This window comes from Myotis nattereri (genome assembly GCF_964212035.1).
Source record: "Myotis nattereri genome assembly, chromosome: 12".
Classification (NCBI taxonomy): Eukaryota; Metazoa; Chordata; class Mammalia; order Chiroptera; family Vespertilionidae; genus Myotis; species Myotis nattereri.
Genome location: NC_138087.1, coordinates 49,875,562 through 49,892,640, shown reverse-complemented (window position 1 = coordinate 49,892,640; position 17,079 = coordinate 49,875,562). Strand labels below are relative to the sequence as shown.

General features: G+C 39.7%; 1 protein-coding gene across 14 annotated transcripts; it reads left to right on the top strand.

Moving 5' to 3' along the window:
• Positions 1-186: 186 nt before the first annotated feature.
• HNRNPK (heterogeneous nuclear ribonucleoprotein K) lies at positions 187-12,163 on the top strand. Of its 14 annotated transcripts, none has more exons than XM_081103260.1 (16): positions 196-320; positions 2,202-2,275; positions 2,357-2,461; positions 2,800-2,897; positions 3,528-3,584; positions 5,051-5,094; positions 5,965-6,037; positions 6,532-6,603; positions 7,100-7,213; positions 7,596-7,724; positions 8,330-8,637; positions 8,771-8,825; positions 9,119-9,218; positions 9,567-9,649; positions 10,034-10,203; positions 10,926-12,163. In XM_081103260.1, the coding sequence occupies exons 3-16, from the start codon at positions 2,404-2,406 to the stop codon at positions 10,957-10,959; spliced, it is 1,395 nt and encodes a 464-aa protein (XP_080959386.1). In that variant the 5' UTR covers positions 196-320; positions 2,202-2,275; positions 2,357-2,403; the 3' UTR covers positions 10,960-12,163. The 14 variants fall into 14 exon arrangements, with proteins under 14 accessions (XP_080959383.1, XP_080959386.1, XP_080959381.1 ...); XM_081103263.1 differs by having other exon boundaries at positions 208-320; positions 2,377-2,461; positions 10,986-12,163; XM_081103256.1 differs by having other exon boundaries at positions 208-320; positions 2,377-2,461.
• Positions 12,164-17,079: the final 4,916 nt, after the last annotated feature.

Here is a 17,079-nt window from a genome sequence, read left to right as displayed (position 1 = left end):
AACAGGAACCGAAACGGCGCGCGCCCTAATCCCAGTTGGCCTCTTCCCGCCCGATTTGCCGCGAGCTCACGCCCCTCCTCCAAACCCAAAAGATTTCTTCGGGCCGAAAACGCCCCTTTCCCGCCCCCTCCCTGTACTAGTGAACGGGACCGGCTTGAGTTCTCGCGAGAGATCCTTCCCCTCCCCCCAGCTAGTGAGTGCGCGAACGGGAAAGGAGGAGGGCGCTCCAGGCGAAAGCGCTGCAGACGCCATTATCCTCTGTTTCTCTGCTGCACCAACCTCTACGTCTTGCTTACGTCCCGCTTGTTTACAGCCTATAGGTAATTGGGGTTATTGGGACTTGGGTATTACAGACTCAGGCAGGGGATTGGCCTCCCTAACGGCTGCGTTGACTTCCTCCAAGTCCGGTTTTCCTCGGGCCCTTAGCGGCCTCACAGCCCGAAGGGAGGCGCCGGTGGGAGGCGGGGGTGTCGCCTTCCTCTGGCGCTTTGATTGACGCGGCCTTCGACCAATCGCTTCGCCTAGGCGCCACCGCTGAAGCCCAAGCAGCCAATCGGGCGCGGCGGCGGCGTAGGAGAGCGCGGGAGGCGGGGGAGAGCGGGGCCCTGCGCTCGTTTTCTGTCTAGCTGTGACCGGTTGAGGCGGCGCGGCGGCATAGGGACGACGACCTCGCGCGGTGAGGAGCGGGGCTAGGCGGATGGCGCGTGAGGGCGAAAGTAGGAGGCCAGTCTTGCCGCTGGAGGGAGGCGTTTGGGGGGCTGCTTGGTGGTTGGCCGGTTCTCGGCGAGGAAACGTTGCCCGGTTCCCCTCCCCCCACCTCCGCCATTTCCCTGAGCGTATATCCGCAGTCCGCGTTGGGGTACTGGAGGCTTCGGGGCGCTACGAGGCATGTGCCTGCAGGATGAGCTGTAGTTTTGTCGTCTTGGGGACTAGGCCTCTTGTTAGGGAAGGAGAAGGGACCGGCGGGCGGCACCCGAGGGCGGTACAGATCGCCGCAGTCTCTGGTGGGTCCCGCCGCGCTTCGGTTCTGCGGGCCTGGGCTTGGGGCTGGAGCGGGGAGGTCGGAGGGTCGGGGCTGCCTCCGTTGCTTTGTCTCTCCTGCTGTGGGGGGAGGGTGCGGGGACGAGATCTCGGGGCCGCGTGGTGGGTGGGGGAGGGGGTCGGCGCTCGGCTCCGCCTAGTAGCACGTAGTCGCCATTACAAGGGCGGCCATTTCCTGTCGGATCCGGGAGTTGACGTGCGGCGCCTCTGCGCTCGCCTCCGGCTTTCTCGGCTCCCGCCGATCCCGGTCTCGGGAGTCGGGAGGGGAGTGCATGTTGGCCTCGGCTCGTCACGCGCGTACTTAGCGATTGTGGCGGCCGGAGGAATGGTGATTGAAGGACCGCATCAACGTGGTTTTGTTTTTTGTAGCCAGACCCCGCGTCGGCGTGGTGGTGGTGTTTTTTATAAATGATCTTTAAATTCCTTGATCCAAGTCTGCCGCCATACCTCCGTATAGAACTGACTGACGGGCCCGAAAGAGAGGGTTTCAGTGAGTCCTTAGAAGAGTGGTTTGTCGGCAAACGTTATGGACGGCGTAAGTGCTGCCCTTTTTAAGCGTTAGGTTGCCTAGGTATGCCCCCGCCTTTTTCTCTTTTTTTTTTTTTTTTTTTTTTTTTTTTTTTTAGCGGGGGCCACATGTCGCCGCCTTCTGCCAGTCCTGCGAGGGGCGATCAAAGGCTGCTTGCAGTCCCGTCGCCAGTCTGGTTGCAGATGTGTAATTGTTAGGTTGCGCCCTCTGTAACGTCGCGTAAAACACCTTGGTAGGTAGTGTTGAAGGACTCGGTTAACGCAGATGATCGAGTAGTCCGGGCGGTGTGGCGCTGCTCTATAAAACTAGCTTTGTTATATATCTTTGTATAAATTACATTTTCGGGGACAGAATTGAGGTTCGTGGGCTGATGCATGTGCCTTTGTTTTTATATGTGTGTATTATGTGAAATAACTAGTTTCTGAAGTGGAACTAGGTCCAGTGGCTTTAGTGTTCTTTCCTTTGTAAAGGAAAAAACTAATATTGTTTTGGATTTTTAAGGCAATTATTGGAGGGCTTAAGACCCTAAAATGAAGAAATGGCTCTTTAGGTTGTTATGTTCAGATCTGGGTTTGTTAGTATCTAGTAATCGGCAACCAAAGGCAAAACTGATTTGTGTTGGTTTTTGTAGGCTACTGCAGCACTAGGGTGTCAGGTGGTCCCGCCCAGAACACTTCAGTTCTGCTCTGCAAGGATATATAATTGGTACGTTCTAGAAACAGTCCTGTCTTTGCTTTTTAAAAATATTTAGCTACAGATTACTTTTCAATAAGCCGAATGGACTAGCTTCTTTATTTTTTTAACAGATTGGTGTGTCCATATAATCCAAGAAAATGGAAACTGAACAGCCAGAGGAAACCTTCCCCAACACCGAAACCAACGGTGAATTTGGTAAGACATTTTAATTTTAACAATTTTATATTTTTATCTGTGTTTAGTCTGAGATCCCTGTGAATTACAGCTTGGCTTTTATTTATGAACTAAAAGTAATCCTTACTCCCATGTTTTGTGTTTAGAAAAGGGAGCATGCTTTGATTCATATTTAAAAGTCAAAGAATCCGAGTGCCTTCAGCCTTTTTAAAATAAACTTACAATTAGCAACAAATCTCTTAAGATATAGTTGCTTTCTCTAATTTAAGCTTAAGTTAGTTAAATTAAAACTTTATGATTAAAGATGCCTTTTGAAGATGTGCTTTCTTTCTTTGAAATTTGCAACTGTTGATTTCTAGGTAAACGCCCTGCAGAAGATATGGAAGAGGAACAAGCTTTTAAAAGATCTAGGAACACTGATGAGATGGTTGAATTACGCATTCTGCTTCAGAGCAAGGTATTCATTTAATCTTGGAAAATTGAAAATGGGTTTTAAGTTCTGGTTTGGCCCTCTTGGAAGCCTTCAAAGCCTTTGAGGTTGAAGAATATGAAAGATTTGTGTGGCTCCACAAGGACTTGTAGGCTATGTGGTGGCTTTGTTTTTTTGTTTGTTTGTTTGTTTGTGTAATAATTAAAATGAAATCCCTTAATATATTGAGCAACTTAACAGGTTAAACTAGGAGAAGGGTGTGGGTAATCCTTAAAGCATTAATGGGTCTTGATTGCATTGCAAATTTATTAGAAAGCAATTTGGCAGTTCACTTGATACTATCAGGTTAACAATGAAAAGGTATCTACTATAAATAATATTTATATTATTTGTTTTACAGATGGGTACTGTGAAATTAATCAGTGCTAAAGTTTTAATAAGTTCAGTGTATACTGGCATTCTAAATATTTAAAATTTCTGCCTTGGTGGGGGTTTTTTGTTTGTTTTTTTACTGTATTATTTTTAATACCCCAAATACTTAGGGCTAAAAATCTGAGAAGGGCTAAATTTTTTATTTATTTTTATATTTTTCTTGCTTAAAGCTTGAGAACACAGGAAGGAAGGGACAAAATTAATCTGTCTTTTTACTTTTTCCAGAATGCTGGGGCAGTGATTGGAAAAGGAGGCAAGAATATTAAGGCTCTGCGTACAGACGTAAGTATTAAAGAGTTTAAAACTACTACTCCAGCTTCAGTTTATGTTCGTAGAAATTTAAAGAGTTGCATCATAGAAATCACTTAATAGTTTAGATACATGCCATTTATAATAATCAATTTCATAGATAATTTCAAGGTTTGCCATTCCTTATTTAACAAAGTTTGGATTGGGTTGGGTGGTGAGGTCTATATTAAACCTCTTCACTTTCTAATAACTTTGCACCAAATTATTCACTTCAGGCAGGATAACATCTTAATTAGAAATAACGACAGTGTAAAGACCCTTAATTGCATCATTTCCCATGTGTGTGAATCAATTACAGTGTTACTGAAAGCCATTGCAGGTGGCTGATTAAACTCAGAAATTTTTGTTCCCTTTTTTTAATCGTCCATCTGTTTTAACAGCTTGCACATGGAACACAAACAAATTAATGTTGAGCTTGCATTATTTAAATATGGGTAAAGAAGAGAAGGCACTTTTAAGATTGGGAAACCTTATGTCAGTGCCATTGATTTTAGTCTTAATATTTTATAGTGGGTTGACTCTTGTGATTAGACACATTAAATGTTGGTATCACCAGAAGTAAGCATATTTATAGGACTTGGCTACACCTAAATTCCTTTTAAAAAAAATTTTTTCTCATAGTGAACACGCTCTTAAATGTTTTCTTGCTGAAATGGAGGCAAATAATAACTTTGTGTTGAATACTTACAGTATTTCATTTCTCTCTTGGTCGCAGATCTTTGTATGTTCCTCTTGAGTACTGTAAACTGAACTTGAAAATTTGCTTAAAATTTTACAAACTTGCCTGTTAGGATCTAGGAATGCCTTTTAAACCTCCAGGAAACCAACTAGTCTTTTAAGAGTTAGGGTTTTTGGTGGTGTGGGAATTTTTGTTTTGTCTTTTATAAACCTCTCTCCTCTTAATCCAGATGTTCTGTATAATTATCTGGGTTATTAATTTCCCCGTTCCTCAAGAACTTGAGTAAACTGAGTCATGACAGGTTTTGTGTCTACCCTCATGAGCCAGCCTGCTACTGAAACATCGTTTGTTTTCTTAAAAAGAAAAAAAAATAGTACCGTCATTTAAGGTCCTTAAATGTTAAGCCACAGTCAGATATAGAGAAGTCCATTATTGTGTTAGTCTTCAGAACAACTTAAACTTGTTTTCATTAATTGAGAGTATGAGTATAGTTTGTATTAAATTAAAATTTATTGCTTTTCCCCCTTTTCCCTCTCCTTGTTTTTTTGGCCATATATCTCCGTTGCCCATGTACTGGATCGACTTACCCCTGCGTTGCCCACCATGACGTTGGCCCATCCGCCCCTGAACGCCCATGTGAAAACCCTGGTTGGCTATGCCCAAAAATGTGCTCGTTGCCAAACGGGTACCATACTTGACAACTTCTGATTGAATGCCCATGCCCAATGCCAACATCCACGAACGCCAATGACCAATGCAGTACAATGCCAGTGTTTCAGTCCCAGACAGCAGTGGCCCCGAGCGGTATGTCCCAACAGTTTATGCCTCACTGCCTGATTAGAAAGAGAGAAATGTATTTTATTACCTGCCTTTTATATAATTAAATAGTATCCCCTTTAGACGGTGTATTGTTTTTCAAGTTTCTGTCTTATTTTCCCCATTAAGTCTTTTTGTCACTGAACTTTTACCGTGAGTTGCCCACCCAAACGATCCACTAATTTTATTTCGATGGAAGGAGCACAGCTTCAAGTGTTGCATATTTGCTGCATTGTAAATCAAATTGTTACCAAAATAGTCTCTCGCTCTGTCTTTGTGGCCCACCTTGCTTCCCAACATTTGCCTGTTCATAATTTTTTCTGATGAAATGCTAACTCTGGTTCACTTTCCTTCACTTCTCATTTGTATTGTCTTTGTTTTGTCTTGCATTTGTATTTGTTTTCTTGCAGAGCCCATTAGTGATCTAATTTCTAACTGGTATCCATAACCTTACTCCAAATATAATGTTCACCACTTGCATATTCCCCACTTTGCCTAAGAGAAGGTGTGCCAGTTTTACCAATGTAACAGCGAGGGTATCCTTAATTAACTTAGTGGTGGCGGGGAACATAAATATTCAACTCTGCTTCAGTTCTGGTCAATTTATTGCCCACTTAATCTGAGCCCTTCCAAGAGCCCATTCTCTCTGTCTCTCTCCAAGTCTCCTAATATTGTTATCATGTCTGTATTGGGCATAAAACAAAAATGCATGTGTAAACCTATAAATAGGCTACTTTAAATGGGGAGTATTAAATGTTACTTCTCTGGAAAAGTTTGTATGAAACTAGTGATAAACACAAAACTCATTTTTCTTTTCCAACTTTTTTTGTACTATCTGGTATTTGTGATGTTTGACAGCATATTGAGTATCAGTGCTGATATTGAAACAATTGGAGAAATTCTGAAGAAAATCATCCCTACCTTGGAAGAGGTAGGCTCATTCTTTTATGTATTTGTTGACTGGGGAGGGTTAAAGTATGTTTTGTTGGGACCTAATGGGGGAGGTGGAAAGACAGTGGGTATAACATTTTGTGGTAGTAGCAGCATCGTACAACCTGCTTTATAGTATACAGGGTTGCTGTATTCACGTTGTTTTTAAAATGTCTGACCACAACGGAGTAAATCTGAACTAAAAATATCTGTGGTCATGCATTTTCATGGGTTTAGCATATATTTTATGGGCTTTAGTTTTAGAGGAGATTTTTTGTTTTGTTTTTGTTTCGTTAAATTTGAGGATTTTTAAGTTCTGTAATAATGTGTAGTGTATAGAGAAAACCATTGTACGTTCTTAGTGTAGATTAGTGTAGTTTCTCGCTATTTAATGATGTAGATGTGAAATATGTTGTAGTAGCTTTACCAATATATGCGACAATAGCCTGATCACACTAGACACTTAACCTATTACTCTTATTTTTCTACTTTCAGGGCCTGCAGTTGCCATCACCCACTGCAACCAGCCAGCTCCCGCTCGAATCTGATGCTGTGGAATGCTTAAATGTATGTCATAGTGCCATTGAACCCCACTGAAGTATGGAGCCTGGCCCATGGGATTAATTTTATTTTTAACATAGTGTGCTTTTCCGGTCTCTATAGAAAAAGGCTTAAAAACATGATAAATGAATGGTCTTACAACTCACTGTTGACCCTGCTCCATGCTGCAGTGGGAATTAACTACATTTGCAAAGTGCTTTGCAGTCATTTATATTATGATGTTATTTGAATGTTAATAATAATATTGTAGTAACAGCGACATGCTAAATGGCTGCAGTGTGGGTATGGTGTTGCAGGACCTGAAAATAAAATAGTTTTTTAAGGTGGTGCAGAATGTCCTTTTTGGGCCTGGCTATTGAGGATAATAAGCACATAACTGGTAAAGTTATTGAAATATAAATTCAGGTTGCTCACTGCAACAGTATGTTATGCTTATAGCAGTAAGTGTGTATTGGGGAAATCCTTAATTTGGAACTAAAATTTTATAACTCTCCCTCTGCAGTACCAACACTATAAAGGAAGCGACTTTGACTGCGAATTGAGACTGTTGATTCATCAGAGTCTGGCAGGAGGGATTATTGGGGTCAAAGGTGCTAAAATCAAAGAACTTCGAGAGGTAAAGGCACTTTTATTTTCTTTTACTGGAAAATAGTTTTTCATATAGACTTGGTGTAGTGGCCTTGCTTCTGTTACCCTTCTGAGTTTCTTCCCTGAGATTCCTCATCACATTTGCTGTTGAAATACCACAATAAGGCCTGACCACATTGATTTGGCGTGCTTCGCGCCCGCCCGCCCCCCCCCCCCCCCAAAAAAAAAGTCCTAGGGTTACCAACAAAATTTGGGGTGGAGAGGAGTGGGTTTACTTAAGATCGATACGTTTATCTGAACCTTCCTACGTTTCCTAACCTCTTTAGTGTACTTCCTTGTTTTTGTTTTGTTGGGGTGGTTTTTGTTTGTTTGTTTTGGTTAATGCTTTTTTTTTTTCTTTTTTAATACAGAACACTCAGACAACAATCAAGCTTTTCCAGGAATGCTGTCCTCATTCCACTGACAGAGTCGTTCTTATTGGAGGAAAACCTGATAGGGTTGTAGAGTGCATAAAGATCATCCTTGATCTTATATCAGAGGTACCTTAAGAATGTTTATCTTCATGTTTAACTTCTTGAAACATAGATGTCAAAACATTTCAGAATATTTAGACAAATGTCTTTGTCCTTTCCCTAGCAATTTTCAATCCCCTATCTTTAGCTAGCTATTACTTTAATTTAGAAATAATTTGAGAGACTAGAGAACTGTCTTGATTGCTGGTGGGATTTTTATAGCCTTTAGTCCTTCAAAGGAAATTGCTACGGTACTACATTGCACAGAGCTTCCAGCTGATAGTGTTCAGTAGTGTTCGTATGGGTTACAGGCTCACCCAAGATACTGAACCTTTTATCCCTCTGCGTGGTCACTTCATAGACTCCATTGTGAAACATAAAAGGGGTTGTAGTCCCTTAAGATAGTCTGGTAAAAGTAGCAAGCTGCTACTTCTTCCCCCAAGCAGTAAAGCTCACTTTTTCTTAAGGATTCACAAAAAATAATGCCTTTCTTTCCAGTTATTTCCTATATTCCTGTCCCGTCTGAAGTACCTCGCAGGAAAAATAAAAGAACTTTAGATATTTTGTTTGTAAAAAGAGTGGTTATCAAGTCTGTTTTTCTTTGGTGTGTAATATTGCTGTTTTTGTTTTAGTCGCCCATCAAAGGACGTGCACAGCCTTATGATCCCAACTTTTATGATGAAACTTATGATTATGGTGGCTTTACAATGATGTTTGATGACCGCCGTGGCCGTCCTGTGGGATTTCCCATGCGGGGAAGAGGTGGTTTTGACAGAATGCCTCCTGGTCGGGGTGGGCGCCCCATGCCTCCATCTAGAAGAGATTATGATGATATGAGCCCTCGGCGAGGACCTCCTCCCCCTCCTCCTGGACGAGGTGGCCGGGGTGGTAGCAGAGCTCGCAACCTTCCTCTTCCTCCACCACCACCACCTAGAGGAGGGTAAGTTCCTTTTCATCTACATATTACTAACATACAAGAGGCTGCAGTTTAGGGGGTGATCGGGGTTAGACTTTCTTTATTTGATGTGTGTGATGTCAGTAAACTGAGATTACAACCAGTACTGTTTTTGCAGGGATCTAATGGCCTATGACAGGAGAGGAAGACCTGGAGATCGTTATGATGGCATGGTAAGAATTTTCATTTATCATCAATTATATTTCAGTGCATAAGGCATCTACAAGTATGGTTTAGTGAACATTTTTGTTCCCGAAAATGTTGCTGGAAAAGCTTGTCTTACAAATTCACTCCTTAGATAGCCACTTACATCATTTTGTTCTTTGCCGGACTAGTAAGACTTTATTGAGCCATCATTATTCCCCAAAGTATGTAATGTAGAAATATAAATTGGGCATATAAAAGCAATAACTATGGCAAAAGTACTCTGCCAGGTTCATGTTAACAGTTCTTTGTCTCAACACAGGTTGGTTTCAGTGCCGATGAAACATGGGACTCTGCAATAGATACATGGAGCCCTTCAGAATGGCAGATGGCTTATGAACCACAGGTTGAGTATCCTGGCTGTTTGCACTCATATCAGGAATAATTAAGATGTTTGCCTACTCACTAATAAGTGTCTTTTTTTCACCTTAATATTTTTCTTTAAATGCTGTGTACCTCTGAGTAGTTTCTTGCCCTAAGGGTTGTCTTCTGAAATATACTTACTAGGGAGCATATGGGACTTTGGTTTCCTAAACTGAGGAGTTTTAGGAATACTAAGATATCTGAAAAACAGTCTTGAAAGCAAAGTAATATTCTATTTTTTCTTTCCATTTTTAGGGTGGCTCTGGATATGGTAAGTTTTCTCCTTTGTGAAATCAAATATTATTTCATGTTTTCTAAAAGAACTTAATGCTCATCATTTAAATCAGATTATTCCTATGCAGGGGGTCGTGGCTCATATGGTGATCTTGGTGGACCTATTATTACAACACAAGTAACTATTCCCAAAGATGTAAGTATCTTTACTCTATTACAATAAATGTTTAATGAATTATTTTAAGTCCTCTAACTTACAATAAGAGATTTTAACAAATATTCCATTTTAGGATTAAAGTTGTGTTTTTTAAGGACTTCAGTGAGATGTCCTCCAATTTGGGATTTGTAAGGTGCCCACTACTATCAAAAGCTGTTAGATGGTTTTGAGCCCTTGATTCATTAAGAAAATGTTGAATTGCATTGTAACCCAAATCTTGACTAGTTCTGGCGGTTGGGGGGGGGGGGTATTAAAAGTCAGAATAAATAACTACAAAGTTAAACTTGAAGGTCTTTTAAAATATAGGTAATGTGATTTTTTCTTAAGTATATCATAAACGCTTGTTTTTTAAAATCTTTTCAGCTGGCTGGATCTATAATTGGCAAAGGTGGTCAGAGGATTAAACAAATTCGTCATGAGTCAGGAGCTTCGATCAAAATTGATGAGCCTTTAGAAGGGTCCGAAGATCGGATCATTACCATTACAGGAACACAGGACCAGATACAGAATGCACAGTATTTGCTGCAGAACAGGTCAGTTTAAGTTTAGCTTTATGTTAGCCTACACATACTAAAACTTTAAAAAGCTTTTCTTCTCAATTGATTTTTCTTTTAGAAGCCATGGTGTCTCAACCTTTTGGGGACCTAACTTCTAAACATTCTAATAGTTTTGCTTTAATTTTCTTCTGCTTTCTTACTAAAAACGGAGACATTCAGTACTAATCTTGCTGGAAGAAGCCTTAACCAAGCAAACTTCTCATTTCTCTGGTGAAAACTGCTGCCAAAACCACTTGTTATAAATTATACAAAGCCTGTAGAAAATATAGAAGATTCAGTGGATGTTGGTCTAGTTCTGTGTGGAAGACTAGTGATTTTGTTGTTTTTAGATAACTAAATCGACAACAAATCACAGTCTGCCATATGGCACAGGCCATGCCTCTACAGGACAAATGATTGGTGCTGTAAAATGCAGCATTTCACACCTTCACTGGCATTTCTTGTCTTTTTCTACCAAATATTAACAACTTTTTGTTTCATTTTCTTAATTCTGCTCTACTAATGTCTGGTTCACTATTAATCTTTTTTTTTTTCTTGAATTTTACATTGCTCTAATTTGTAATGCTGTTTTAATTCTTATTTCTAATTATTAATGGACATGCTTATCGCTTTAATTTAGCATTGAAATTGTCTTAATGTTGATGAAGATGTTACGAACAAAAATTCTAATTCGTACTTTTTTTTCTTTTCTTTTATAGTGTGAAGCAGTATGCAGATGTTGAAGGATTCTAATGCAAGATATTTTTTCTTTTTTATAGTGTGAAGCAGTATTCTGGAAAGTTTTTCTAAGACTAGTGAAGAACTGAAGGAGTCCTGCATCTTTTTTTTTTTATCTGCTTCTGTTTAAAAAGCCAACATTCCTCTGCTTCATAGGTGTTCTGCATTTGAGGTGTAGTGAAATCTTTGCTGTTCACCAGATGTAATGTTTTAGTTCCTTACAAACAGGGTGGGGGGGGAGGGTGTGCAAAAACTAACATTGAAATTTTGAAACAGCAGCAGAGTGAGTGAATTTTAATTTTTGTTCATTGTTGGTGGTTAGAAAATTCCCCCTATGTAATTATTGTGAACACTTTGCTTTGTGGTCACTGTAACATTTGGGGGGGGTGGGACAGGGAAGAAAAGTAATAATAGTCCATATGTCCCTGGCATCTATTCAGAGCAGTGTGCAGAATGTAATGCTCTTTTGTAAGAAACGTTTTATGATTTTTAAAATAAATTTAGTGAACCTATTTTTGGTGGTCATTTTTTTTTTTTAAGATGGTCATTTTTCAAATGGCTGAATTCCCCAACCTACCCCCAACTAAACACTAAGTTTGATTTTCAGCTCCTCTGTTGGACTTGGACTTAGGCAAAAAATAATAATCTTTGCAAATTCAGTTCTGGTGATTTCTGGATGGTTTGAATGTCCATTGCTTGGGAAGAAATTCCATCATACCCCACTCATGCTTATAATAAGCTGGGGATTTTGTTTTTGTAAATGCCCCTACTTTGCAACAGTTTCCTATGTTAGTAATTGTGAAGAACCAAGATGGGGAGCAGTACTAAAAATTAAGTAATGGTATAAATGTATACCAGAAGCCTGATAGCAAGTTTTATTAATCGGAGTAATATTTGGTTATGGAAGTGACTGATGCTAAATAAATTCTGGTTATTTTTTATTAGATAATTTCTTAACAAATTTAAACTGTCAGCCTGCTTAGTGTCTATTAGTTAAACTTTGTAAAATATATATATATTCTTGTTTTTCCATTGTATGCAAAATGAAAGAAAAAGATGTACCATTTCTTTGTTGTATGTTGGATTATGTAGGAAATGTTTGTGAACAAGTCAAAAAAAAAAAGGGAAAAAAGTTCCTGTGGATGTTTTGTGTAGTATCTTGACGTTTGTATTAATAATAGTTAAGTTCACTTCCAAATAAAATTCCCATAATGCTAGATTTGGCGTGTGCCCGATTTGAGCAAGGGTTGATTGACACCTGTTAAAATTTGTTAAACCGTTCCTCTTGTAAGGAAATATAGTAATCTTAAATTACATATTTTTTGTGTGAAGTGTTTTTCTAGCATTTATAAATGGAATCTGGTAGGGGTGGTAAAGACAGAATTTCGGCAGTTGGGCTATTAATCTTAAAGAGGGAGTATCGCGTAATGGGAGCTGAGTCGTGCAATTTTACAGCTCCTGTTCTCCCATTACATGATAAGTTTTTGAACCTTTTGTTTCTATCTATAGAATTAGTTTTAGTTTGATGTTTGAGAATATTAAAATAACTAGTATATGGTTCCTGATTCATAAATTCCTAAAATACTTGCCTATTGGCCTCCAACTATCCAGAAGGCATGAGAACTCAGTTACATAGAAAAGGGTTCATGGGGATAGTTCCACTTTCTTACATTTAGGAAAGAAATTTGTGTATAATAGAAAAGTGGGCAGTTTTTCTTGAATACATAATGATACATGCAAATATGCCATTTAAGGCTATTAGTATTTCAGTAACACCCCTTTTAGGAGAGAGGAATTGAGTGGTCTTTTGATAGTGAAGTACATGGTGTCACATTGCTTAAAACTAGTGAGTACTACTTGTAAGGTTTCCCCAGAGGTGAAGTCAGGCTGAGTTGCCACATTGTGATTGTTTAGGCTAGTACAGCCTGCTGGTGTTGAAATGAGTCCTCCCCAGAAAAAAAAAAGGGGTTGGATGACATGTAGTCAAGTTATTCCAACCTGTGGAAAGCATTCCTGGAGCGAACACTGGTTTTCAAAGCTTTCATTAGCCATTCAAAAATTAGTTATGTAAATATATGAGTAAGTTTTGCCTTCCACAAACAATTCAGACTTTGAACACTTGAACCTAAAAGAATTGGAGAATATCTGGCATTGATAAGTTTACAACTGAGAGGGAGAGGCCTTTTGCACTGGTTAAAGGGTGTTTGAACTTAGGCTGGGGTTTGAGTTAAATTGAAAAAAATTCTGAAGTTTAGAATTATTGAACACAATATCAAACAAATTTTATAAGAAGAAGTACATACACTGATTTGCTACTTTAAAAATGTAAACAGCCCTTGTTGGGGTAGCTCAATCAGATAGTGTTGTACTGATAACCCCAAGATTGTGGGTTCAATCCCAGTTCACATAACCAATAAATGCATAAATAAGTGGAACAACAAATTGGTATTTTTCCTCACTATAAATAATGAAATATAAACATGGAAGGTTTCAAAACATTTTTAGCTTAGCTTTGACAATTACCAAAATGACAACAGAAATCGGGTTGCACCAAGTTTTTACAGCAGGGGTGGAAAACCTTTTTTCTGCCAAGGGTCATTTGGATATAATATCATTCAGAGGCCATACAAAATTATCAACTTAAAAATTAGCTTGCTATATTTGGTCAAACAGTTAACTTAATTCACCCCTAATGCCTTGGCAGGGCCAGACCAAATGATTTCACAGGCCATATAAGGCCATGGCTGGACATTTCCCACTCATTTTATAGGAATAAACAATTTGAAACCTTTACCTATTCACATTATAGTTTGCCTTTACAATGAGACCATAATGGAAAATATTTTCATTGTGTTGAATGATCCAGTTATTCCTAAATCTTTAATCACTGATACCTCTGGTATACACAGAGATTGAATCTTTTAGGAAAAAGTGAACTATAACAGTTTTTCTCAATCATTTCAGTGGTTTGTTTTCCAGTGTCTTAGGTTAATACTCAAAATGAATTACGGTTCCACAAACATGACAGGTTTTGATTTGCTTTAAGATTGCTGCTGCTGCTGAAGTGGCCTATATTTTATTTTTTTTAATCCTCACTGGAGAACAGGCTTAGAGGAAGGGAGAGAACTATCGGTGGATCAAACCCATAACCCAGGTATGTGCCCTTCCCAAATCGAACCCACAACCTTTTGTTGCATGGATGAAATTCAACCAGGCCTATACTTTAAATTTTAGTTTCAGATCAATGAAAAGTCCATAAGGTTGGTTTGGTTTTTTAAATGTTTAGTGCCATTGAAATTTTGGAAAGGGATTTAATCTTGATGGCTAAATTAAACTAATCTTAAATACTATGTTTACATCTGTTTATTGTCAGTGTTTGCCCCTTGCTGGCAAGTTTGAAGTGAAATTGACCCAATTTCTTGATGGTGACACTGAACTTGTACAAAACAATATCACAGTGTTTCTCAAACTGTTAATAGGACCATCTTCAACAATGCATCACCCCACACTTGTCAAAATGGCAACTATCAAATCAAGTTCTGGAGAGGATATGGAGAAAGGGGAATCCTAGTACACCTTGATGAGAATGCAGATTGGTGCAGCCACTGGAAAACAGTATGGAGTTTCCTCAAAAAATTGAAAATGACCTGGCCAGTTGAGCTCCGATCTATGGACCAGGAGGTCACAGTTTGATTCCCAGTCAAGGCATATGCCTGAGTTGTGGGCTCAGTCCCACAACTGGGCAGCTGATCAGTGATTCTCTCCCATCATTTGATGTTTCACCCTTCCTCTCTCAAATCAATATAAAAGATATCCTTTTGAGTTAAAAATGGAACTGATCGCACTTCTAGGAATATAGCCTAAGAATCCCAAAACACTAATCAGAACATATGCACCCCAATATTCATAGCAGTGTTATTTACAGTAGCCAAGGTCTGGAAACAGCACAAGTGCCCATCAATAGATGAATGGATAAAAACTGACACATTTACACCATGGAATACTATGCAGCAGTAAAGAAGGGTTTCCTTGCCCTGGCGGGTTTGGCTCAGTGAATAGAGGGCATTGGTCTGCAGACCAAAGGGTCCTGGGTTCAATTAGAGGGCGTGTGCAGGAGGCAACTAATTGTGTGTCACGTCGATGTTTCTCTCCCTCTCCCATTTTCTTTAGAAACCAATGAAAAACTATCCTTGGGTGAGGATGAAAAAAAAAAAAAAAAAGGATCTCATATCCTTTAAGAAAGTATGGAGGGGCCTGGAGAGTATTATGCTAAGCGAAATAAGCCAGTTAGAGAACGACAAATATCACATGATCTCACTTATATATGGAATATAAAGAACAAAATAGGACCAGAAGCATGGATAAATGAAAGACTGACATCTCAAAGGGGAAGTGGGGGTGAGAAAGATGGGATGAGATGAAAAAACAAAACAAAACATGCATATATGCATAATCTGTGGTCACTGACAATAATATGGTGAAGGCCTCCGGGGACAGGGTGTAGGACGGTAAAGTGGAGCAGGAATGAGGGACATCTGTAATAGAGCCAACAATAAAAATAAAAAGAACCTGCACATTTAACAATGCCTGGGGTTAAAGTTTAAATTGTAAAAAGGTCTTTTTATCACCTCCACCTTTCCAAGACCTTCCAAAGTCTGGGTGCAAAGGGCTTAAGTATTTTGATAATGGGATGAAAGGGCCTTTGTCTGCAACTATGTAATATGTAGTACGAACCATAAGTATATTTCCATACCTTTTCATTAATTCATACGAATGTATTTAGTTCCTGAAGTGTGTACAGGGACAGTAGGCCCTAAGGGTGCAGTGGTTAGCAAAAATAGTCTATTTGAAAAGACAATCCAATAATTATAACAAATTGATAATGAGGAAAAAGAAACTTCTTAGGACTGTAAGATGTGTGTACATGTGTACATTCACAATCATGTTATGTTGCTTCAAACAACTTTGTAAAGTGTTAAAACTGGTAAAGTCCCAGTGTGTTGATACAAAATTCTGCCCTCTGTTCTTAGCAGATGAAAAAGACATCAGAGTTTGTATGCACAGATGGACATTATTTGCCCAAGGCAGGCTTTAGCACTTTCTTTTCTGACCTGAGGAAAAGGAGAGAAGGGACTACCTGGAAAATTAAAGTCAAGGTAGTTATACTACACATTTGTCCATATTTAAAACGGGAAGCTATGCCGAGACCGGTTTGGCTCAGTGGATAGAGCGTCGGCCTGCGGACTGAAAGGTCCCAGGTTCGATTCCGGTCAAGGGCATGTACCTGGGTTGCGGGCACATCCCCAGTGGGAGATGTGCGGGAGGCGGCTGATCGATGTTTCTCTCTCATCGATGTTTCTGACTATCTCTCTCCCTTCCTCTCTGTAAAAAATCAATAAAATATATTTAAAAAAAAAAAAAAACGGGAAGCTAATTTGCTGAACTGGGTGGTTGAATGTACAAAATGCAAATGTTATGTGGGGTTGGGTTCCCCTGTTTGCCAACTGGCATTAGCAACCGAGTTGGGGTAAATTGAAATACCAGCTCTCTTATCCTATGACCTGAAATCTTTCTAGCCTCCACCTCATTCTTTGTCCAGAACTCATAAGGATTTCCTATCCTCTCAACAGTCCCACCCCATTTCTTCCTGATTCCCCACACTCAGACCTGTAACTCCCAGACCTGTATTTCTTTTGAGAGAAATAAAAGGCATTGTCACCAAAACATCACACCTTTCAAAATCCTGTCAAATATTATTCCCTTTTGGTCATTCTATCCCTCTTTCCCCTTTTCTTCCTGAAGTCTACCATTAAGGGACAAGCTTCATGGAAGGGAAGAGCCAGTCCATCTAGAACAAAAAAGTCTCTAGGGTAGGGATGGGGAAGCATATGACAGCTGCTTATCAGATCAAAAGAGGGAGAAGTCATTTTGATGGTAAGGAGAGAGATTGGCAGGAACAATAGAGTAAAAGGTGTCAGCTTGATCCCTCATAAACCCTAGGGTTCAGCCTGATGCAGGGCAAGTGGGGGATGATTAGTGAGAGCAGCAACTCCAGATAGCTGATCATTTCCAAAATGACAGTAGTGGGGGCTCCTGGATTCCACAGGGGGTTAATTCAGGTTAACCTTGACCAGG